At 33.2% G+C, this 25,758-nt stretch overlaps 2 protein-coding genes across 2 annotated transcripts; both read right to left on the bottom strand.

Annotated features, from left to right (window-relative positions):
• Positions 1-3,066: 3,066 nt before the first annotated feature.
• Positions 3,067-7,387, bottom strand: LOC115699206 (IQ domain-containing protein IQM6). The gene is made up of 9 exons (XM_030626495.2): positions 7,069-7,387; positions 5,930-6,498; positions 5,651-5,765; positions 5,491-5,556; positions 5,317-5,405; positions 5,107-5,194; positions 4,629-4,868; positions 4,419-4,520; positions 3,067-4,132 (listed from the first exon to the last, which is right to left on the bottom strand). The coding sequence occupies exons 2-9, from the start codon at positions 6,418-6,420 to the stop codon at positions 3,398-3,400; spliced, it is 1,926 nt and encodes a 641-aa protein (XP_030482355.2). The 5' UTR covers positions 6,421-6,498; positions 7,069-7,387; the 3' UTR covers positions 3,067-3,397.
• Positions 7,388-8,882: 1,495 nt separating this feature from the next.
• Positions 8,883-12,955, bottom strand: LOC115699978 (uncharacterized). The gene is made up of 3 exons (XM_061103209.1): positions 12,478-12,955; positions 9,614-12,322; positions 8,883-9,496 (listed from the first exon to the last, which is right to left on the bottom strand). The coding sequence occupies exons 1-3, from the start codon at positions 12,953-12,955 to the stop codon at positions 8,883-8,885; spliced, it is 3,801 nt and encodes a 1,266-aa protein (XP_060959192.1).
• Positions 12,956-25,758: the final 12,803 nt, after the last annotated feature.

Below are 25,758 nucleotides of genomic sequence, written 5' to 3' on the forward strand. Positions count from 1 at the left end.
GAGAAAAACACATAATTGAAAAATGCTATATATTTGTGTTAATCTAAAACAACACTTTGTCTTGCATTGTAGTCTTAATATGACTCAAAATTTACTTCTACGCCTATTTGGAGATATGTCCTATAGTAATTTGAAATATATTATGTTAGATTATAAAAAGTACAATTTAATTTATCACCTCTTGAGTATGAAAAATATAATAAAGACAGTAAAGAAAATGTAATATAAAATAAATGGAGATCGTGTATAAAAATATCTTAAAAAAAATCTGTTTATGTAATTATTAACACGTAAATTACTTGAATAGAGAAAAAAAATACCATGACAAATATACTATTATTAACTGCTATAGAATTAGAATATATATCAATAATTTTCTCTTATTATTTAAAAATCAGTATCAATAACAGAATAAAAGAAATGAATTAACTTGAGATAGAGAGGTTACCATAGTAAAAATGAACCTAGGCAATAAAGTTTTTTTTTTTTTTGAAATCAAGGCAATAAAGTATTTGAGACACTTCATTGTATAAACAAATATATTAAGCTGAAAATTTCCATATTTTGAAATTAGAAAAATCTTTCCCTGCTCATTAAAAGTAACATAATATCAAAACTTTATATTAATATATAAACAAAAGGAAAAAGAAGAATCATAAACACAAAATATACATATTTGCTAATCAAAATCTGTAGACAGTGAGAAAGTCTTTGGCGTTGACAAAATTGTATTTACTCTAAAAGAAATGCCACCATTTACTATTTGAAATTAAATTAATATGAATAAAATGAAATATAACAATACTCATACATATAACTTCCAACACCCCATTGTGGCGTATATATTGTTGCATGAAGAGAAAATAATTGTACAAAAAGTGAGTCTCAAACAATAGATAAAGTAAAGAAAGTAGACATAAATTAGATAAAATAAATTATATCTTATATAATTTATATAAAACAACAAATTGAGAATATGAAACAATAGATTGACTTACCTAGTCTCCATGAGTGCACTGGAGTGAGTGGGAGGAAGAGATCAAGAGACAAAGTTGAAATGTTTTTTTTTTGGTAATATATGTAAGGTTATACAATTTTGTAACCGGACTATTGGTGTATTAATAAATATTAATTAATAATTAATATTAATATTGACTAATATAAAAAAGGAAAATGGTAGGATATGTCAGAAGAATTATAATTAGTTACTTAAATTTATGCTTTCTTTTAAGGAAAATAAATTAGGAGGAATAACCGGTACAGTATGGCTTTTCAGAAGAAAAAAATAATTAATTAATGACCTTAAATAATATTAATTAAAATAATCTAAAAATTGAAGAAAAATCTAAAAAATTCACAAAAAAAAAATATATATATATAATTTTATTAATTTATAATTAATTTTATATAAGTTTAAAGTATAAAACTTATACCATAAATAGCAAGACTAATTACTCCAAAATACACAGCAATAAAAACTATTAAATTAGTATACACTAAATTACTCTAAAATATTTGTGGGATAGTCTTGCTAAAATAACCAATGAATAGAAATCAATAAAAAAAATCATACAAAACATATCCATAGAAAGAGAAGAAACAAATGAGAAAAACACATAATTGAAAAATGCTATATATTTGTGTTAATCTAAAACAACACTTTGTCTTGCATTGTAGTCTTAATATGACTCAAAATTTACTTCTACGCCTATTTGGAGATATGTCCTATAGTAATTTGAAATATATTATGTTAGATCATAAAAAGTACAATTTAATTTATCACCTCTTGAGTATGAAAAATATTATAAAGACAGTAAAAAAAATGTAATATAAAATAAATGGAGATCGTGTATAAAAATATCTTAAAAAAAATCTGTTTATGTAATTATTAACACGTAAATTACTTGAATAGAGAAAAAAAATATCATGACAAATATACTATTATTAACTGCTATAGAATTAGAATATATATCAATAATTTTCTCTTATTATTTAAAAATCAGTATCAATAACAGAATAAAAGAAATGAATTAACTTGAGATAGAGAGGTTACCATAGTAAAAATGAACCTGAGGCAATAAAGTTTTTTTTTTTTTTTTGAAATCAAGGCAATAAAGTATTTGAGACACTTCATTGTATAAACAAATATATTAAGCTGAAAATTTCCATATTTTGAAATTAGAAAAATCTTTCCCTGCTCATTAAAAGTAACATAATATCAAAACTTTATATTAATATATAAACAAAAGGAAAAAGAAGAATCATAAACACAAAATATACATATTTGCTAATCAAAATCTGTAGACAGTGAGAAAGTCTTTGGCGTTGACAAAATTGTATTTACTCTAAAAGAAATGCCACCATTTACTATTTGAAATTAAATTAATATGAATAAAATGAAATATAACAATACTCATACATATAACTTCCAACACCCCATTGTGGCGTATATATTGTTGCATGAAGAGAAAATAATTGTACAAAAAGTGAGTCTCAAACAATAGATAAAGTAAAGAAAGTAGACATAAATTAGATAAAATAAATTATATCTTATATAATTTATATAAAACAACAACAAATTGAGAATATGAAACAATAGATTGACTTACCTAGTCTCCATGAGTGCACTAGAGTGAGTGGGAGGAAGAGATCAAGAGACAAAGTTGAAATGTTTTTTTTTTGGTAATATATGTAAGGTTATACAATTTTGTAACCGGACTATTGGTGTATTAATAAATATTAATTAATAATTAATATTAATATTGACTAATATAAAAAAGGAAAATGGTAGGATAGGTCACAAGAATTATAATCAGTTACTTAAATTTATGCTTTCTTTTAAGGAAAATAAATTAGGAAGAATAACCGTACAGTATGGCTTTTCAAAAGAAAAAAATAATTAATTAATGACCTTAAATAATATTAATTAAAATAATCTAAAAATTGAAGAAAAATCTAAAAAATTCACAAAATAGAAAATTTTGAATTCTCAATAGTTAGGTTGCCACATCATCAAGCTTAACAACAGAATTATAGATATATATAGATAGATGATAGAAAATTATGGTAAAATGAAAGAGAGCTAGAATTGCTTTTCTTTAGTTATCTAAATAAAATAGTAGGATTACAAAGAACAGAACATGCCCTCTAGTTTCTTCTTTCCTTTTGTATGATAATAGCATAGCACTAAAATATAATCTAAAACGAGAGCAGTTAGTGAAGCTAACAGAAGCCCTTTTCTGTTCTCATTCCTATTTTATTATCACAAAATAAAAAGTAAATAAGGTATGTAAACAAAACCAATAAAAGAATGACATAGAAAAAGGACACAAACCAACTCAACTCAACTCCTATAGTGCCTTTTTCTAACTTCACATGAAAATATAAGTTTGTCAGTCTATGGTTCTTGTTTTTTATCAAACTGAGGAGTTAAAACTGCATTAACTATTTCTCTACGTAGAGAATTTTGATTTGTTAAGGCTCTCTGACTTAACCGAGATGGGTTCCTAGGAGATGAGGACGAACCTTTCGATCTAGGAGACAAATTCGCTTGCTCCAAAACTCTGAACTGAAGCTCTGAAGGGTAATCCCTCATGCAACCAATCCTAGGCCCAGCTCCAGTTGACCATCTAGCTGATAACTGCTGAGCCAACTGATAAGACTTCATCCCCTTGTGTGAAACTATCCTCTTCATGATTTTCTCTTTTGGGATGATTGGTTTCTCATCCTCCTCTTCTTCATCATCGTCTTCAAACAAATTAGATTTCGGGAACATGAAATCTTCCTCTGTTAGGAATGATTCCTCGGCTGTTTCATAGCCAGACTCTTCTTCAGAAGTAGAATGTAGACGGCGATGATCGCTGTGACAACTTGTTGGGAGTGTTTCCTTCTTGAAAATGTCAAAAACAAGGTTGTTTCGGGTTGGTATTTCGAGCGTGGTTAGCTTTGAGCATAGCTTGCTTGGCAATCTAGACATGAGATTTTGATTCTCTGCTGCATTAGGGTCCTGACCTGTTGAATCAGTGCCTGAGACTTCTGAATGCGTTGTTCCTGAATTCTTAATTGAAGGTGGCTTTGATAGACTGTTTGCTTTGGAGAAAAAGCCTGTAGTTTCCTCATCACTTGGGCTTTTCTGGTGAATAACAGAAACAAAAATATTTCAACAAGTGATTTCAATCAATGAGACAAGTTTGGATTATCTAAGAAATACTAATAAGAAGACAAGACCAGGTTTTATATGACAAGATCTTTAACTTACAAACTGAAAATAAAGTCTAAAAGGAATATAGAAATTTCTCAATTCTTGCCTCACATGATTCCATGCATTCTGATATACTTCAAGAACAGTGTATTTTGAAATTGTAGAAAGAAGAGCAAATCATCTTGAAGTTATGAGGGTAGAAGTGTAGATAAAATACCTTTACATTAGCTAGATCAACATTATGTTCTTCAAGGAATGTCATGAACTCCTGAAAATTTTCTTCGGTAGGAAGATAGTGCCCACTGTGAGGCCAAACTGCCTATTCAATTGGAAAGAAATACCACAAAAAGATCAGCATTTAAGAGACAGACAAGGAAATTGATCAATAGAAATTTTTCGAGTCCTACGATTATCTCCTAACTCTTACCTTTAGAATACCATCTTCCACTATTAATCTTCCAGCAGACAATGTGGCTCCACCTGCTAAGAAGCTCGAATGTTGGAACGTGCCTTTTTTCTTCATGCCAACATACAATGTCTTTGATGTGCTGAGAACAAATATCCACTTAGCATCTTGGGGTCCTTCTGTTGTATCAAGAACTTTCCCACTTTTCTTGTAGATAAACGTCCCATTTTCTACTGCCACTTCATAAATCTCTCTTTCTGCCTGTAGAACAAATCAGCAAATTAACAACTCAGTTTTCTATTTTTCAAGCCTCAACAAGCCCATAAACTGCTTTAAGGGCTCAAATTCAAACTTGATAGACTATTTTGAAGCAAAACATAAGCCTTTGCACAGTACATGTCAATGTCCTAGGTAGGGACCTAACTAATTCCATTTTTATGTTTGGTTTAAGACTATTAATGGGCATAAAAGAGGGATCATGAGGGAATATAGAGCTTACAGGACCAAGATACTTGATGCATTGCTGATGAAGCTTCGGTCGAGGGCATCTCTCTAGGTTAACTTCTTTTCCATCTCCTATATCAAGCCTGCATTTTTCAAAACAAAATATTGGATGTTTGAAATAAACAAATGAAATAGTGCTCAGTGCTCTTAATTTTTAAGGGAGGAATAAGTTCTAATGGTCTCATATATGATTAACTAATCTTACCAATAGAAAAAAGGCTGCCCACTTTCACAATGAAGCCATTTGGCATAATAGAATTGAAGATTATGACCATAACGATGTCGAGGGTCTATCTATTGGCAAGAAGAAACACAATCAGAAAGATGGTTGAGAAACTGAAAGCTTGATTTAAATTTATACACTGATAATGAAACTTACTGCCTCAAGCCAATGCTGTAACGCGAGTTTGCGAGCCTTTTCATCCTTAGACAAACCTTTCCCTACCTAAAAAGTAAGAAAAAAACCAGCAATTTATAACCATATTAACAGAAAGTATAATGTATAAGATGAACTGTGCAAAATTTGGCCTATCAATAACCTTGGCAGCCCTGGTCCTTGCTCTGGACCAGCGTGAAACAGCAGTCTCATGTTTCTCAATGTCAAAAAATGATATTGAACTCCGTTTGAGTTCAGCAAAATCTAGCAGCTTCCACCTGCAAAATAAAATTAAAAAAGGTTATGAGAAAGGGTGTCTCACAACTTAATTCAAAGGGCAAAACAAAAGAAAGTTTCATGGACAGCAAACTAAATTTTAACAAAGATTTTCCTCAAGTATACAATCTGTCATAGACTTGTAGATAAAGAAGAAAGAACTAACCATCTTTGCTCAACAAGAACAGCACAATCTGCCAGCCGCCTCCTGGTTCGGAAACTTTTGTAAACTTTTTGTAACTTTAATGCTGCCTGGTATCTATTGTTACCTGGTTCCACCACTGGAGAAGGAAATATTTCTTCAGAGAAGGTATCTGATTTCGACAATTGATCTTCGAGATCTCGAATCTTTGAGCTTATTGTTCTACCAAACACTTCGTTCTCAAAACTTGCAGTAGGTGTTTTGAAGGACAACATACTCTCCAGTTCTCTCCTCCCCTTGAAGCTAAGAGAGCCTTCTAATACAAACTTGGCTGAACCATAAGATTTCAATATAGTTTCTACAGGTTCTGACTCACGGCCATTGAAGCTTACAGACCGTAACAGGGCACTCTTAGTGTTTTCTGCCCCAAAACTAATTGATCTCAGAAGAACAGCTTCAACTTGACTATCGAAATCATCAAAATCAGCAAATGTAAATGAAAAAGTTGCTCCCATTTGAGTATTATGGAATGTTGTCTTAGTTGCAACTCTCCCAAATATGCAAACAAGATCTCCAGGGCCTCAGAAAAAAACCTGTTAAGATGACACAAATGGCTGAGTTAAATGAAGCTTGATATGAATGAGTGCATTACATACATCATAATAATAAAAATAATTATTGTAAATGTTAAGCAAACTAAAATCTACAACTCCTAAAGTTTGTGGTGTCATATGTTAGAATGTTATCAAAGTCTACATTTCCTAGTTTTCGTTTCTACATTCATATATAAGATTTAACAAGCCAAAATGTACACTTTATTATTCCAAATCAAGAAACCTTACCAAACATTCAATATTGTAAATTCCTCGAACACATTGAACGCATCAATTCTATTAATTTCTTATTTTTTTTTTAAAAAAAAAATAACAAATGATAATAAAACAAGCCTGGTAATAATAACAAAACAAGAATAATTTCAACTGATTTTAATAGAACCAACTTGGCAAACACAAAATACCTTAACTTTTACGAATTTCATTAACAGAATTTATCTTTTTCCATAAAGACCCTTTTCAAGAACATGACCCACCAAAAAAAAAAACACCAGTTTATACATTTTCACAAACAAAAAAGAAAAATGAAAGATTTATGGTGGGTCATACCTTAATCTGGGACAAAGTGGAACCAGAAATGGGAGTGGTTTAAGGGAAGAAAGAAAAACTAGAGAGAAATGGAAATTCAGATAAATGAATGAAATAATCAGCTGAAAAGAGAAAATGACAGGTAAGAATGTGAGAGAGAGCGGGGAATGAGGAATGAGGAAGAAGGTCTGAAGTTTTTTTAATTGATTTTTTTTTTAGGGATGTCTTTGTTGAGGTTGAATATTAATACTTAGTGGCTTTGATTAAGTTTCTCTCAATGGATCTTGTTTTGTTTCTACTAAAAGCTTTCTCTGTTATTCAGGGCTCTCATAATAGCCATGCTCTTTTCTATTCTTGCATGACTTATATATAGCAGAAACCAAAGAGAGTGACAATTATTATTATTATTATTAAACTCTTTATTACATATATTTTTGTTGACCGTAATTTATGATAATGTATTATATGTAAAATACTATAGTCATTGTCTATGCTTTATTTTGGGAATTGAATTTTTAAAAAATTAGTGAGTAAGAAAAAACATATTTTTTTTTTAATTTTTAATTATATAATTTTTATTTTGTGAGACTTATTTATTATAAAAAAAATATTTGTCTTTACATTAGAATTATTCCTATATTTTTTTACTGTTTTAGTTTTTAATTATCAAACTCAAAAATATGTATTTTTTTAAAAAAAAAATTATATATACAATGAATAGGTCCGTTCCTTTTTTTTTTTCTTTTTTTGGAGAAAGGAAATACCTTTAATTTATTTTGAAGTAATTGTATAATGTAATTACATCATAGTAATTAAACTATATATTAATTGTATTTTATTTTAAAATATAATATGCGTTTAGATATAATGTGATAATTACATATAAATTATTGTGACAAAATAGTTTGTATTTACACATAAAAGATACATTTTGTAATTATTAATATTTAATTAAAATAAAAAGTTTCTAGTAATGTAATCTCTAAAATATTTCCACTACCTTAATTACACTCAATTTTAGGAGAGCCATAAGAATTTGAAAGTTTAATTGGACTATCTCTATTACCTTTATTAAGTTTTTGTATAATTACATTATCAAACAAACATATTAAATTAGGTAATTAACTTTAGGCTAATTAAGATTTTTGCCCCTTAAACTTTGACGTGTACCAAATCATGCCCCTGAACTTTTAAAGTTATTAAAAATGCCCCCTGAACTATTGAGATTGTTAGATTTAAGGACTTTTGTCTAATTTCATTCAATTTTACTATTTCAGTGATTGTTGATGTACTAAATCATGCTCCCTAGACTTTGATATCTACGAAATCATGCCCATCGAACTTTGACATGTACTAAATTATGGCCCTTAAATTTTCATCCATGTTAGACTTTTTTACAAAAATTAGAAAAAAAATCCTTAAATCCAACTATCTCAATAGTTCAGGGGGCATTTTTAACAACCTTAAAAATTCAAAGGGCATAATTTAGTACATGTCAAAATTCAGGGGGCAAAAATCCTAATTAGCCTTAACTCTATTACACTCAAATATAATTCTACCATGACTTTCCAAATACACTCTAATAGTTGAATCACACCTTATGTATAGTAACTATATAAATTTACATATATTAATATATATAAATAACTATCAATAGAAACTATACTATAACTTGATTGCCACTTCAATTGAAACAATTTTTATTTATTTTGGAAGGTTTTATATTTGTTGAGTAATGATATGTAGAACACCTATGTGTTATTAATTTTTTTTTTTTTTTATGTGAATGTGTTAAGTTATTTTTTTTTTTTTTAAGGTAAAATGGTGACATTTTATTAGCAAACTGAATCAACCGTTACAATGTTTAAAAGATCATCCGGAGCAGTACTCTCGGTGAACATACGAACTGAGTGAAAACAAGAGCTGCGAGCCATATAATGGGCAGCCTTGTTAGCAGAACGTTTAACAAATTGAATCTGAACAGATTTTAAAGAATCAAGCAACTCTTTGCACTCTTGAATCACCACGCCAAAGGGGGAACGTAGAAGAACTGAAGAGTGTACAGCTTGAACAACCACAAGACAATCGGTTTCCAGCTGTACATCATGCCACTGCTTGTCTTTGATCCAGCTAAGAGCTTCCTTGATGCCAATCGCTTCCACCACAGCAGCCTCTAAATAGCCCGGTTTACTACAAGAAAGAGCTTCAAGAAGGTGGCCATGACAATTACGAGCCACCAAACCAGTCCCATACCATCCTTCTGCCTCAAAGATAGCTCCGTCTACGTTGACCTTAATCTTATTAGTAACCGGTTTAGACCAATGCTCACTTCCTTCATTTTCACCCGAAGCCAAAAATAAAGGACCCTTCTTTTTCAATTGAGCATTTTTCCATTGATTAAGGTTGACTCTAGCAGACAAAATTACATCTGATGCTGAAGTGCTCTTACCTTTTCAAGTGAACGCATTACGGGCATTCCAGATGGCCCAACAAATCATGACTGCTTCCTCTCTTACATCAGAACTAGAGGGCAAGACAAACGATTCAAACCAGGTTGAGAACTTACCATCCAATAAGGTCGCCGCATTTAAGGATGATCTATGCCAACAACTTTGGGCAAAAGAGCATTCTATCAACAAGTGCACAATAGATTCATCCTCAAAATTACACATGAGACATCGCAGATCAAGGGGAACATGTCTCGAGACCAGCTGAACCTTCGTGGGAAGAGTTTCAGAAAGAGAGCGCCACAAAAAATGAAGTACCTTTGGTGGGACATTGATGTTCCAAGCTATCTTCCATAGTCTCCTTTCATCAGCTGACAAAAGTAAACCATCTTCCTTGTGTAACAAATTATAGGCATCTTTCACTTTATACACACCAGAAGGATTAAGAGACCAATACCAGAAGTCAGAAGGAGCTGAAGAAATAGGGATCTTACAAATCAAATCTCGATCACGGATGTTAAACAAATCATTCAGCACTTCCAAATCCCAGCTTCTATTATGATTCTCCATTAGACTAGCCACTTGACAGTCATCTAACCCCACCAGTTGGGTTGTTACAAAGGGGTTGGTTGCGTCAGGTAACCAGGGATCTCGTTGAATATTAATAGAAGTTCCAGGCCCAATATTGTAACGCACACCCGATAAGACAAGCTTCTGAGTATCAAAGATGCTCTTCCAAATGAAACTTGGATTGTGACCAAGTTCAGCAGTAAAGAAAGAGCCTCGGGGAAAGTACCGAGCCTTGTATAATCGACTTACAAGAGAAGACTTATTAACAATCAAGCGCCAAGCTTGCTTACCCAGCATGGAGAGATTAAAATCTCTTAAGTCTCTAAAGCCCAGACCACCAAAATGCTTATGCTTTGTCAGATGTTGCCAACTCTTCCAATGAACTCCATGTGACTTTGAACTATCAGACCGCCACCAAAACTTGGCCATCATCCCTTCAAGCTTGTTACAAGTATCAACGGGAAGAAGAAAAACTGACATAGCATATGAAGGAAGAGCCTGAGCAACCGTTTTCACAAGAACTTCTTTGCCAGCCTTAGATAAAAGACGACCCTCCCAACTTAATATTCTCTTTTCCATCTTATCCTTAAGGAAACCAAGGATAGCATTTTTATTCCGGCCCATAGTACAAGGAAGACCCAAATAAAGACTATTTGGCGGGGCCTCAATCATACCCAAAAGAGAACACATTCTAGCTTTGATAGATTCTGTGGTATTCGAACTAAAAAAGATGGTGGATTTGGTAAACTTCACCTGCTGACCAGAGGCTTGTTCAAATAACTGCAGCAATCTAATAACATTCAAAGCTTCCTTTTCGATAGCTTTACAATACAAGTAGCTATCATCCGCAAAGAGCATGTGTGAGATAACCGGAGCTCCATTACACACCCTACAACCATGCAACTCTCCCCGAGCCTCAAAAGACTTAATAAGAGATGAAAATCCTTCAGCACAAATCAGGAATAAGTAAGGCGAGAGAGGGTCACCTTGTCGAATACCGCGGGAATGAGTGAAAGGATCCAACTCATGACCACCATGAGTGACCGAATAGGTGACCGTGGAAATACATTGATAGATGAGATTAGTCACACGGCTATCGAAGCCCATCTTAAGCATCATATCACACAGAAAAGACCACTCAACTCGATCATATGCCTTGCTCATATCAAGCTTTACTGCCATGTAACCTTCCTTTCCAAGCCTTTTCCTTTTCAAATAATACATTACTTCAAAGGAAATCATGATGTTATCAGTGATGAGCCTTCCAGGAATAAAAGCACTCTGATTATCAGAAATGACCAGAGGAAGAGCAACTTTTAACCGGTTAGCTAACACCTTAGAGCACACTTTATACAGGACATTACATAAGGCAATCAGTCTCAGATCAGACATATGAGAGGGATTCTTCTTCTTAGGAATAAGCACAATATTAGTATGATTCAATCCCTCAGGTAAGGATCCAAACATAAAAAAAGAACGAACTTGCTTAATCACATCCTTACCCACAATATGCCAGCACTTTTGGTAAAAAGCAGGAGTCATCCCATCAGGACCTGGGGACTTATCAGGGTGCATTTGAAAGAGAGCATCTTTGACTTCTTCATCCGTAATTGGCGCGAGCAGAGCAACATTATGATCTTCAGAAATCGTAGGACTAATGCCATTAGTAACATTCAGGGAGTTGCACGTCCCACTAGAAAAGAGGGTCTTGAAATAATCAGCTATTACATCTGGAAGACCATTGTCCCAATCGGCCCAAGTACCATCATCTCTCTGAAGCTTATGAATGAAGTTAGAGCGACGGCGCGAGGTAGCAGTAGCATGAAAATATTTCGTATTCTGATCACCCTCCTGAAGCCACAACTGTTTGGATCTTTGACGCCAGAAAATTTCTTTTTGATTGAGCACTTCAAAAAGATTATTCTCAGCATCTTTAAATCGTCTCAAAGACATATCATCACGCCCAGCTTTAAACTTTCTTGCTTCACTCTTCCAATGTTTCAACCGAGAGTGAAATTTCCCCAAATAATCACTGTTCCACTCTGTAAGCTTATTACCACAAAGCTGAATCTTCTCCTGAATACCACTCAAAGTAGACTCCACCCAACAATCATTGATAACTTGGAAACACATAGGCTCTCGGAGCCAAAAGTTCTCAAATCGAAACTGCTTATGACGAGAAATATGAGACTGACCAACCAGATTAAGCAACAAAGGACTATGGTCAGAGGAGCTCAACTCCAGGTTCAACAACTGAGCTGAAGAAAAATAAACCAACATTGCTTAGAAACAAGCGCCCGGTCAAGGCGAGATTCAATCCAAGCATCCGAACCACGACTCTTTTCCCAAGTAAATTGATGACCAACAAGCTCCAAGTCACTCAACTCACACTCTTGAATTGTTTTCTAAAAACCCTCAATAAGCCAGTTAGGATAAGGTACACCTCCACGCTTGTCTTCATGAGACAAGATGTTATTAAGATCCTCAATGACACACCACGGCAAAGAAGAAGCAGTAGCCAATGTTTTCAGTTGATCCCAAGTAGTCACCCTTGCATTACGGTTAGGCTCCCCATAAAAACCAGTTAACCGCCACACACCTTGATCGAAAGAAGTAACCTCAACATCAATGTAGTTATGAGCAAAATGGAGAAGATTAATGTCCCCATTATTCCGCCAAAGAAGAGCTACACCACCACTACGCCCAATAGCATCAACCGCAAATAAACCATCAAAACCAATAGCAACTCGAATTCTTTCCACAACTTCCTTACGACACAAAGTTTCACAAAGAAAAATAAAATTAGGCTTCTTTTGGATTACAAGATCCTTAAGGAATTGAACGGTCCGAGGGTTCCCAAGCCCACGGCAATTCCAACTAAGGACACTCATAATGTGTGGTGGGCGTGGACACCAGAACCCACCAAAAGCCCATTTTTTGAGAGAGTAGCATTATTGGAAGACATAATTAATTCAGCCTCCATAGCATCATTCGGCCCATCTATTTTTTCCACATCATTAGGCCCACTTTCCATAAAAACTACATCATTTGACCTCCTCCTTTTATGGTCCGAATTCTCCCCATTGGCCAATAATAAATTAGTGGTCTTTGGTACATTCAAAGCACTCTGACTAAAATTCTCAATAAATGAATTATTATGAAAAGAATGAGAAAATAGTGGAGATTGATTACCTCCCATAAAATTAGGAGAAGTCGGCTTGGACTTTGAAGTGTCGTGATTCTCTCCATCAACTAAAAAAGGCAACTTCTCGTTGCCTCTGTTAATCGCATCAGTAGTCGGCACAAGGTGGTCATCGGCGTTGAACTCAGCAGCCGGTTCTCGTGGCCCAAAAGTTTGCACATCGGCCTCCGTACCAGTGCGCAAATATTGAGAATGAAGCAGATAGTTTTTCCGGCGAGTTTGAGCCCTCAACCATTCTCCATACGGCTTGACAATGGCCTCCTCCGGTGTATCAAACAGCTTGTGGCAGAAATTTTCATTGTGGCCAATAATTCCATAGATATAACAGAAGCTTGGGAGAAATTCATATTTAAACGGCGCCCAAAACCAGTCACCACCAACCTTTTTTAGTTTCATTCTCCTCTTGATCGGTTGATCAATATTGACTCTCACCCGAACACGCAAAAAATCACGCCATAGTCCGTTATTGTTCTTCGGATCGGATTCAACAAATTCTCCGATTACCTTCGCCGCCTCCTTCACCACTCTCTCCGTCATGAATCCCGAAGTTAAACCATGAATCTGCACCCACATATCCAACTTATTCAGAGGAACCGATTTCGGATCTCCACCGCGCAGCACTCTTCCAAACAGAAAAATGAGTCGATTGAAAGTCCACGGGCTTCCATTGATAACTCGTTTGATATCGATTTCATGATAGAATTGAAAAAGATAAAGATTTGGCCCCAATTCCTTGACAAACAGCCCTTTACCAGGCTTCCAAAGTCCTGCCAAAGTGTGTCTCATGGCGTCAAAGTCCACTGTTCTAGCGTTCAAAAACCTTCCTACCAAACAAAACCGATCGTCAAAAATTACCTCCTCCTCCGAGTCGAGAGCGTCAATCTCCACACCCTCCTCTTCTCCTTCGATATCAATGCAAGCATATCTCTCCTCCATTTCCTCCATGGATCTGCTGCTGGAAGCCATAATTCAGTCCAACCTTAACTCAACGTCTTACGTGTTCAAACTATATCACCAAATAAAATAACCCAGAAAAAGACAAATAAGAACTTTTAGAGAGAAAAAACCAATACACATGCCATAAGGCAAGACTTGTTACATGTGTTAAGTTATTTTTGATAAGTGATATTCTGAAATAAAAATGAGTAAGTGTCACATAAATGTATTAAATTTGTAATTAATATATATGTACCACGTATTATTACTTTTTGGATTAATAACTTGCTATTTTATTATTATTATTATTATTTTGCACTAAATTTTTTGCTTAATTGTTGAAACTAAACTTCATACAAAAACATAAGAAATTGTTAGAATTTAATCAAATAACAATCTTTTGCAAAAAAAAAAAAAATCAAATAACAATTTTACGTTCTTTTTTCTTATATAATTTCATATAGGTCATTGTATGTTTAATAAAAAAAACGTGTAATGTTTCTTGAAGGTATTTTTTTTTTTTAATGAAAATAGAAAATTTCATTAAGAAAGAACAGCTAAATCGGCCATTACAGCATTGTTAATAGCATCAGGGACATTGCTACCAACAAAAATACAATCTGACCAATAACAAGCGCCACGAGCAAGACAATGAGCGGTGTTGTTAGCAGATCGTTTAACAAAACAAACATTAACATGAGACAAATACTTTAAAAGATTAAGACAATATGTAATAGTAGAGCCAAACATAGAATGCATGACCACATTACTTTGAAGAGCTTGAACAACCACAAGAGAATCGGTTTCCAAAGTAACATGTTCCCATCCTTTCTTTTTAATCCAACTTAAAGCTTCTTTGACACCAATGACATCCACTAAACTGGGTTGAACACAACCTGCTTTGTGCATACAAAAGGCTTCAATAAATTGGTCATTAGAGTCACGGGCAAGCCCTCCTACACCAAAAGAATCGGATGCAGAAAACACAGCACCATCCACATTTACCTTCAAAAAACCAGTAGCAGGTGCTGTCCAATTAATGCAGTTGTTGCTGGTGTTGTTTACGACAGCAGGCAGGGGAGAAAACCTGTTGGAAGAAGCAGTTTTCCATTGATTCAGCACAGTTGTTGCAGTGAAAATTACCTCAGCCGCTCTAGTAGTATTTTTGTTCCATAGCAGTTCGTTCCTTGCTTTCCAAATAGCCCATGCCACCATAAGAGCTTCTTCAAACACCACAGGCTGGCAACGATTTAAAATCTGCTCTATCCATTCACCAAATTCAGTCGCCATAATAGCACCAGTAGGCACACTTGACAAGTTCCAACAAGATTGAGCAAAATTGTAATCAACCAATACATGGAATATCGACTCTTCCTCTCTAGAGCAGCAAACACAATCAAGTTGCATAGGCACATGTTTGGTATAAAGTTGAGTACGAGTGGGAAGACAACCAGTGATTGCTTTCCAAGCAAAGTGGATAACCTTAGGAGGAACTTTGGTTTTCCATAAAGAACGCCAAAGGTTCGATTCGATATCAGCAGACCATCTCCCTTTCGAAACTTGTAACCATTGGTAGCAGCTCTTGACTGAATAAAAGCCCGAATTCTCATGTTGTCAAAACCAAACATCATTCACTACATCAGAATTCAAAGGAATATGCATGATGAGATCACGATCTCGTTGCTCGAACAAGTCCTCAAGTATTTCCACATTCCATTGATCATTAGCTGCTGTCATTAGTTGATTAACCGAAGCCCCCACAAGACCAGGATGAGTACTTAATACACACGGGTTGGACTTATCAGGTAACCAAGGAGTGTTCAGAATAGGCACATTTAAACCAGCTCCAATGCGAATGCGTGCCCCTGCTGCAACAATTGATTGAGTTTCAAAGATACTCCTCCAAATAAAGCTAGGATTGTTACCAATCTCAACAGTAAGGAATGAACCATGAGGAAAATATCTGCTCTTATAGATTCGGCCAACAAGGGACTGATCATTAGTTAGTAATCGCCAAGCTTGTTTGCCCAAAAAAGATAAGTTAAAGTCATGTAAATTCCTAAAACCAATCCCTCCCGAACTCTTATATACAATTTTAAAATATAAAGTACTAAATAAGCGTATTGTTTAAGGGAAATTTGAAATTCTATACTTACAATCCCCTAAAATTTTATCCCTAAATGCATACTTATTAAAATTGGTCATATATGACCAAATTTCTAATTTCTCAAAAATACCCCTCACATTTGAAATCCCTAATCTCATCAGCCTCTCTCTTCCTCTCTCTCAACACACTCTCGGCTCAACCCACCCCATCCCAACCCCAACCCCAGTCGACCCACGGTGACCAACCCACGGCCCCATCCCAACCCCAACCCCAGTCGACCCACGGTGACGGTGACGGCGGCAATCGACCCACGGTGAAATCGCAAAAAAAAAAAAAAATTCTCCCCAGGTCCGATGGTCGGACCATGGGGTCCGATGAGGTCCGACCAATCGGACCCATCGGACCCCATGGTCCGACCATCGACTCGGGTCTCCTTCCTCTCTTCGAAAACGCAAAATTCTCCCCAGGTCCGATGGTCCGACCAGGGGAGAATTTTTTTTTTTTTTTTTCTGCGATTTTTTTTTTGCGATTTCACCGTGGGTCGACTGCCGCCGTCACCGTCACCGTGGGTCGACTGGGGTTGGGGTTGGGATGGGGCCGTGGGTCGGTCACCGTGGGTCGACTGGGGTTGGGGTTGGGATGGGGTGGGTTGAGCCGTGTGTTGAGAGAGAGGAAGAGAGAGGAAGAGAGAGGCAGATGAGATTAGGGATTTCAAATGTGAGGGGTATTTTTGAGAAATTAGGAATGTGGTCATATATGACCAATTTTAATAACTATGGATTTAGGGATAAAATTTTAGGATATTGTAAGTATAGAATTTTAAATTTCCCTTGTTTAAAATATAAAATAATAAATGAGTATAGAAAAAAAATGAGGGTGTATAATTTTTAGATAGATAATGATCAACCATCATGAAGTATATATAGGTTCGGTCTTCTTATGTTTGTATACAGTTTAATTACATATATGCACTAATGTAATTATGAATAAAATTAATGGTTGTGATATTGTTAACAAATTATTTAGGATTATTTAAGTTTTTTCTATTATTTTAGTATTTTATATTAGTTGTTTATTCAAAAAAAAACTTGCTTACTAGTTGTATTATATACTTTTTGACTTTACAATTAAATAAAACTCTAATCTCTACTTTCTCTTTATCTTTTATTTTTTTATTTATTTTTCTTCTTAAATAATTATCCTAATTCATGACAAGAAAATGAAATTAAATCCAAGACTAAACCAAGTCATTTGAAATTATTTGTTAGTCAGAGTCAAACACATTTATTCATCAACAATAATTAAACAATTATAAATACAAAAACCAAGGTTATTTAGTTGAATTTAATCCTACTAATCATACTTTTGAGTCAATAAGAATAGTGACAGAGCACATATTTGAATTAGTTTTCAATCCATTTAGATAACTTGTATACAAATTCGAAAATTGTATACGGTCTCTTATTACTAGAATACTTTTTTTTTTATGAATTTCATAAGAGCATAAGCACCAAGTGCTCAACAAACACTCTGATGTGACACATTATAATTAATTAGTAATTTTTTTTTTATTATTTATTAAATTAAAATATGTAAAATTTAATATTAAAATACATTAATAATAATATGTCATTTCTTATAATAGTTTCTAGTAAAATCACTAAAACACAACTACAACTTAACTAATTTATTTATTATTTTCTTTTGGAAGACTTTTGTTTTTTCAGATTTGATCACACTATAACTTATAAACCTTATAACTTACTCACATAACACACAGGTCATTCTTTTATCCAATTACAAGTTTTTTATTTTTTTTATTTTTTTATTTTTTTAATTTTGAAAGGCTCAATTTTATTGGATGCTTCTACATACAATGCACCCAAAAAAAAACGGTGCCACAATATCTCCCTTACTGTTTTGGCATTAAAAAAAAGTTTTCAATCAATTTTTCTAAAATATGTACTTTATATTTATTTAAAATATTCTCTAAAATTTAAAAAAATTAGAAATGATTTATAATATTAAAAACACTACATATAAAATAAATAGTTTTTTTTTTTAATTTTTTGAAAATGAATCATTTTATTAAACAACCACACTAGGTTTATCTGCCATTAAAGGGGCAGCAACACAAGAGGGCAAAGAATTTGTCCAAATACAAGAAGACTGAGTCTTTCGACTCCAACAAGCTAAAGCATTTGCTACATCATTACAAACTCTAGGAATATAGGAAAACTGTACAGAAATGAAATGATGTTGAAGAGATAAAATCTCTTTAATCAACAAGCCCCAATCCGAGGAAGTAGAAGAAGTAGAATTCAGACCATTGATAACTCCCATACAATCTGAAGCAACAATGATCTTCGGAATAGACTTGTTATGAGCTAATGAAATTACCATCCGAATGGCAGCAGCCTCCGCAAGATGAACTGACATAATACCTGGAAGGAATAAAGTTTCAGCAACAATCAAGTCTCCTTTATGGTCTCTAATCACCGCACTTAACCCACAACCCATAGACTTTTGAATTAAAGATGCATCAGTATTAATGATCACAAAGCTAGGAGGAGGAGGAAGCCATTTCTGAATTACTGTTGGAGTCGTGGCCTGTTGAGGTTTCAACACCTCTCCAAAATACTCTTTCAGCTGGTTTAACGCCCAAATCACCCAACCGTGCTCATCTTGAACTTTATTCTGAAAAATAAATTTATTTCTACGCTGCCAAATGAGCCAAGACATTCCTATAAAGTGTATTAGTTTGTCCTTAGAGAGATTCCCATAAGAAAAACAAAAAATCAGGAGCTGTTGTAATTTTCACAAACAACTTGGTATCAAACCCAACAAGCTTCCAAATCTTTTGAACTTTAGGACAAAACCATAAGCCATGACATATATTCTCCTCATGTTCTTTACACCAAACACAAGTAGTATCTAAAGACATACCTCTCTTTGTAAGCTCCACTTTCGTAGGAATCCATTCATTGAACACCCGCCAAATGAAGTTTTTCATCTTTGGTATGAGTTTAGAAGTCCAAATAAACTGCCACCAAGCTTTTAAAGGGGTAATGTTTGAACAGCCAGCAATGTTTGGGTCAAGAAAACGTAACTTATATCCACTAGCAACAGAATATTGTCCATTCTTATTCAAACTCCAAGAGAGCCAATCGGGTTGGGAGATGATGGGAATGATGCCCAACACCCAATGGATGTCATCAATATGAAACCAGCTATAAATTTCATCTATCTTCCAATTTCCTTCATCGTTAATCAACTTGTCTAAAGTGGTTCCTTCCGGAAGAAAGACTTTAGAACGAAGAGTGAACGGGATTCCCCTTGGGATCCAAGCATCTTCATTGACTCGAATAGAGCACCCATTTCCAACACACCACCGGGAGCCTTTAATTAATATCTCTCTCCCCCAAATAATGCTTCGCCAAACTATAGACCCATAGTGTCCTAAGCTTGCTTCTAAAAAAGTACCATGAGGGTAATATAGAGCTTTGATCACTCTAGACATTAAGCAATTAGGATCGGTCATTAGCTTCCAACCTTGCTTCGCCAACATAGCTTGGTTAAAATCTTCTAGATCTCTAAAACCCATACCTCCATGCTCCTTAAGTTTACACAATTTCTTCCAATTACCCCAATGAAGCTTGTAATTGTTGGATGTAGAGCCCCACCAAAACTGAGCAACCATACTTTCTATCTCCTTCAGAATGCCTTTTGAAATTCTAAAACAACTCATTATATAGCAAGGAATCGCTTGGATCACAGCTTTGATCAAAATCTCCTTTCCCGCTTGAGAAAAGAGACCCATCTTCCAACCTTGAAGTTTAGCTTCCACCTTATCTTTAATTTTAGCAAAGACTTGCTTTTTATTCCTCCCCACAAATGAAGGCATACCCAGGTATTTAGTATGATTTTTGACCAAGGAGACACCCAAACAGGCAGCAAGGTCCTCCACTAAGCTTGTATCAATTTTGCAGCCCACACACATTTCAGATTTATCAAAATTAATACTTTGGCCAGATAAGGACTCATACCTCTCCAAAGCTTCTTTAATCACCTTACACTCGTCCATATTAGCTTCAAGAAAGACAAGACTATCATCTGCAAAAAATAAGTGGGAAAGCCGTTGAGCTAAGTTGCCAAAACGTAAACCTGTTATTTGACCAGCCCTTTCCGCTTCATTGATAAGACAAGTAAGACCTTCCGAACATAGGAGAAAAAGAAAAGGAGAGAGGGGATCTCCTTGTCGTAATCCCCTACCCGGATGAAAGAACCCTTTGGCCGATCCATTCAATAAAACGGAGAAGGAGACCGATCGAACACAGTTCATAATTTTTTTTATCCACTCATCCTCATAACCAAGGCATTCCATCATCGCTTCTAAAAAGTCCCATTCTACTCGATCATACGCCTTAGACATGTCAAGTTTTAAAGCCATTTTACTTCCATTACCACACCGACCTTTCCTCATACTATGAAGGCCCTCGAACCCAATAATGGCATTATCTTGTATGATCCTACCACCAATAAAGACACTTTGGTTTTCAGAGATTGCTGAATTCATACTTATTCTCATTCGGTTTGCGAGACATTTAGACACCACCTTATAAACCACATTACAAAGGCTAATAGGACGGAATTCCGACATCTTTGTAGGTTGTTTCACCTTTGGAATGAGGCAAATAAGGGTCTCATTTATTTTTCTGCAATCTGAATTGTGGTTCAATATATCAAGGCAGGCAGCAGTGAATTCTTCCTCAATTAAGTTCCAATTTTTTTGGAAAAAAAGACCAGGTAACCCATCCTTTCTCGGAGCTTTTAGAGGATGAATTTGGAATATAGTGGCCTTTATTTCTTCGCTGGTAAATGGTTTCAGCAAGGCATTATTATCAGCAGAAGTTATACGGCAAGGGACTTTACCTCTAAGAGCAGCTTTAATGTCGATACCTCCATTGGATTTCGAAAATAATGACTGAAAATAGTTAATCGCTACAGCAGCAAGATCATCGTCCGAAGTGCACCACTGCCCTTGTTCATTAAACAGTCCCGTTATGGTATTTTTTTTCCTTCTAGCTGAAGCTTTGAAGTGGAAAAATCTACATAACAACTCACATAGCAACTAATAGAGCAATCTAAATCGCAAACAAAATCTACATAGTAACTCACATAGAAATTATCGAAGCAATCTAAATCAAAAAATTGTATATGAAGTAATTCTCCTAAAATAAAAAAATTACTTTTTTTTCGGCATATTAAAGGTGCGTTTAGTAATATTTTTTAATCAATTTTCTATTTTTGTTAATTAGAAAAGTGAAAATATTTTCTAAAAACATGTTCTATATAAATATTTTTACTTTCCAATTTTTCAATTGACAATCAAAATTGTAAATTTTTTTTTTTTAAAAAAAAATCATTTTCAAAATTTTTTTAAACAGATTTTTTTTCTTAATAAATATTTTGGACTTCGACCCTTAACCTTAATACCAGACTCCGCCCTCGATCCCAGTCCCAGACACGGACCACGACCCTGACCCTAGATCAAAACCTAGACCTGATTTAAATAAAATTAAAAAATAAAAATTATAGAACATACTTTTATTTTCTATTTTTAAAATTAAAAAATAAAAGTGATTATAGAATACATTCTTATTTTTTAAAAATACAAAATTAAATTTTATTTTTATGATTAAAAATTTTAAAAGTAAAAATGTTATCAAAAACTTCCTAAATTTTTTAAATTTCTAAAACATTCTATATCTTAAATAATTGTGAAAAAATTAAAATTAAAATTTTTCCAAATACAAAACAGACATAATAGTATGTATTGGCACACTCTTTTAGTAGGTACACTAATTTTCCAATTTTATTTAGGGAAAAAAACAAAAAAATATAAAAAAGGAAAAAAAATTACAAAAATACTTTGGGCCGGCCCATTAAACATTTATACAGTCCACATACAAATATTTACAAAAATACCACATGCACTAAGCCTTCAGCTGTACAGAGCGAACCATGAAGATGAAAATACGCGCTCGTTTCAAAACCGCAAAGCAACTAAAATGAAACCAAAACGAGAAAAATACAACTATTAATTCTGGCAAAATCAACTGGAAAAGAATACCTGCAATGATCTAAACTGAAAATGACGAAAAAAAAAATCAGAAAAACTGTGAAGAAACTGAAATTACATATTTGTTTTCTATTTTATTCGATCAAAACAACTCCCCCTAATATCGAAATCCAGATTCATGAAATGTAGATCTGTAACAAACAGATCTAGACCTCCCACCAAATTCAAAACAATGTATGATGTGAAAATTTTTAAAAAAACCTCATGAATAATACATCTACGTTATATACAGTTACATTTTGATTTATTTTTTGTTTTGGTTGCCTTATAGTTGCATTATCGTTTTATGATAGTTTATATATTATGCAAGAATTTAATTTGATGGGGACTAAGAAATAGTAGTTATACATAGTAAGTTTTGTGCAAATAGTTGCATATTAATTTTATAGTGAAATAACATATGCAAGTAGCAAAACTATAATAAAACTACAAAACAACTGTATGCAAGTGCAAATAGTTGCCTTATAGTTGCATTATCGTTTTATGATAGTTTATATATTATGCAAGAATTTAATTTGATGGGGACTAAGAAATAGTAGTTATACATAGTAAGTTTTGTGAAAATTGTTGCATATTAATTTTATAGTGAAATAACATATGCAAGTAGCAAAACTATAATAAAACTACAAAACAACTGTATACAAACTAAAATACAGGAAAAACTCTTTGAACATCAACATCCATGATAAATCTCATTGTTACCCATTGATGATATAAAAATGGACAGGAAACAACTAGATAAAAAACATATTAAAAAAATACATACAGAAGGTGTAAAATTTCAAATATGGGAGAAAACCAAAAAGAAACCGAAAACAAACCTCGGTTCGAACATCAGCACCAACATTATCTTTTTTTCCCAGAAACATTGACAATGAAATCTCTGCACACTATTCTCTAATATTGTTGCACGTGAATGTTGTATATCATCAGTTTTTTCAATAGCAATGCTATATATGTTCATCACTCTTTCAATAGTGATTTTTATTGACTTAATTAGACACACTAACATGCGCGTTTTTAATTTGTACAAATAATATTAGACTGATTTTGAGATATTTCAAAAATAAAATCTTAGAATCGTGGTGTTGTTGGTATTGGTATACCTAATTTCCTAATATCTACTATATATATTGACAATAATATCATTGTGTACGTCTCAAAAATCTTCACTACGTGTGCATATCATATATGTATATATATAGTTCTCCCTTGATTGATAGAAGTCAATCCTAGACCTAAGCAACAATATATAAGAAACTAGCTTTACAATTAAAAATTAAAACTAAAAAGAAAAGAAGAATTGTCATGGAAAAAAAATTAAAAATTAAAAACTGAAAAATAAAATTAAAAATAAAAAATTAAAAACTGAAATAAAATTAAAAATTAAAAATTAAAAACTCGAAATAAAATTAAAAATAAAAAGAAAAGAAAAATTGTTATGGAAAAAAAATTAAAAATTAAAAACTGAAAAATAAAATTAAAAATTAAAAATTAAAAACTCAAATAAAATTAAAAATAAAAAATTAAAAACTGAAATAAAATTAAAAATAAAAAGAAAAGAATAAAAAAGAGTGAAATGATGGATTGATTGATAGAAAATGAAAAAAGAGACAAGAGAGTAGGATTTGATTGATGATGGATGAAATGATGACTAAGTGGTATTTGTGTAATAAAACCAATTTTGTAAGTAAAAATGTAGACATAGGCGTGTATGAGCAATTGTGTAATAAATTGTGTAAAATGGATTTTTCATGTAAAAATTTCTTTTATTTATTTAAAATAGCTTAATGAATCTTCTGTCAAAAAAAAAATAAAGCCACCGCACAAATTTCGATAAATGAATATACGGAATGAAAAGGAAAAGCCAACTGTCCTTTTCCGTATTCCCATGCAGACAGCTATGTACGTCTTAGTACGGATGCTTTAGGTGGTCTTCTAATGCCACGTGTCGTTTACTGATTTGCTCATGAAAATCTCTCATCGTGATTTGCCGGTGGCGGATTTAGATGAGTAATATGTTTTATATTTATTAAAGATGCGTTTCCTGAATTTTTTTTTGGTAAATACCATTTTAGGCATTCTCCGTTTTCAGAAAAGTTTACTAATCGCACTTGTGTTTTGTTAAACGACAAAATGGACGCGTATTTTTTAAAATAAGACAAATAGGAATTTAATCGATTTTTGCTAAAATAAAGTTTTAATTATAATCCGATCTAAAAGTCTACATGAGAAAACTGTTTACATTTTTTGTATCTGTTCGTATTAAGCATTGTCTTCAAGTTGGTTGTATTAAAAAAAAAGTCATTAAAAAATTAAGGTTGGCCCTATTTTTACTATTTTAGAAAATATGCGTCCATTTTGTCATTTAACAAAATACGCGGCCTAATCAGAGCTTTTTCAAAAACAAGTTTCCCAAAATTCGCATTTATCCTTTTTTTTTTATAATCCAATGTTTTATAGATATATAAATTATCCTAAAAAAGAAGAATAAAAGGATTTTCTAAAAAAGAAAAGGGAGAAAATAATGAAATTTGGATTAAATTTTATTCAATCTTAAGACAAATGAAAAGAAGTAAATAAAGGCATAAACATATCTAGAAATGAAAAATATGTAGCAAGAGTACTACCGACCATTACCAAGCTTAGCTGGAAACCAAAACTAGAGAAAAAATTATAAGTGGTTTGAATTAAACATATTTAAAATGAAAGAAAGAGAGGAGACAGAGAGGGAGCTAGCTTAGCTGTAACAAGCAATTTTGAGTAAGAGTAGAAGAATATCTCACACTTATTATTACTTTTATTTTGTTTATTTATTTATTGGTCTAAAAAGTTCTAACCTTAACAACGCGGATTCTTTACTCAACTCAACTCATATAATTGCATTATGCACCGACGCTCTATATCTATATCTCACTTTCTAAATTTCATTCCTCTCTCTCCTTTTTACAAAATAAATAAAATAAAAAAGATATAATATGATAATTATTAATAATAACAATAATATTGGAAGAAGAAATCTGCTGTAGAATCTAGATGGTCTTCTAATTTTTGGTAGTTGGGGTCGTCGCCTACCCTGCATGCCAAAACATCTAATTACTTCACTTCACTACTTTTTTTTTAGTGTTTGACTTGATCAGTGTGGCCTTGAGTATGTAATAACCAAACAAAACTAAAATCTTTTAGAATATTACACACTCAACAATACATGACATATTATTTTTATAATTCAAAATTCAAAAAGGTAACCAGAGAAAAAGAATGCCATTTTCTTCGAAAGAGACTATAATCTCACATTGTCATGGAT

Source organism: Cannabis sativa, chromosome 8, assembly GCF_029168945.1.
Source record: "Cannabis sativa cultivar Pink pepper isolate KNU-18-1 chromosome 8, ASM2916894v1, whole genome shotgun sequence".
In the NCBI taxonomy this organism is placed as follows: domain Eukaryota; kingdom Viridiplantae; phylum Streptophyta; class Magnoliopsida; order Rosales; family Cannabaceae; genus Cannabis; species Cannabis sativa.

Coding starts and splice junctions, on each gene's coding strand:
- LOC115699206 (XM_030626495.2), bottom strand. CDS start 6,420: ATGGGAGCAACTTTTTCATTTACATTTGCTGATTTTGATGATTTCGAT. Junction 5,195..5,316: donor GGGCAGCCTTTTTTCTATTG/GTAAGATTAGTT, acceptor TGAAAAATGCAG/GCTTGATATAGGAGATGGAA. Junction 4,521..4,628: donor TGGAAGATGGTATTCTAAAG/GTAAGAGTTAGG, acceptor CCAATTGAATAG/GCAGTTTGGCCTCACAGTGG.
- LOC115699978 (XM_061103209.1), bottom strand. CDS start 12,955: ATGAGTGTCCTTAGTTGGAATTGCCGTGGGCTTGGGAACCCTCGGACC. Junction 12,323..12,477: donor TCCTAACTGGCTTATTGAGG/GTTTTTAGAAAA, acceptor ATTTTTCTTCAG/CTCAGTTGTTGAACCTGGAG. Junction 9,497..9,613: donor TGCGGCGACCTTATTGGATG/GTAAGTTCTCAA, acceptor TCACTTGAAAAG/GTAAGAGCACTTCAGCATCA.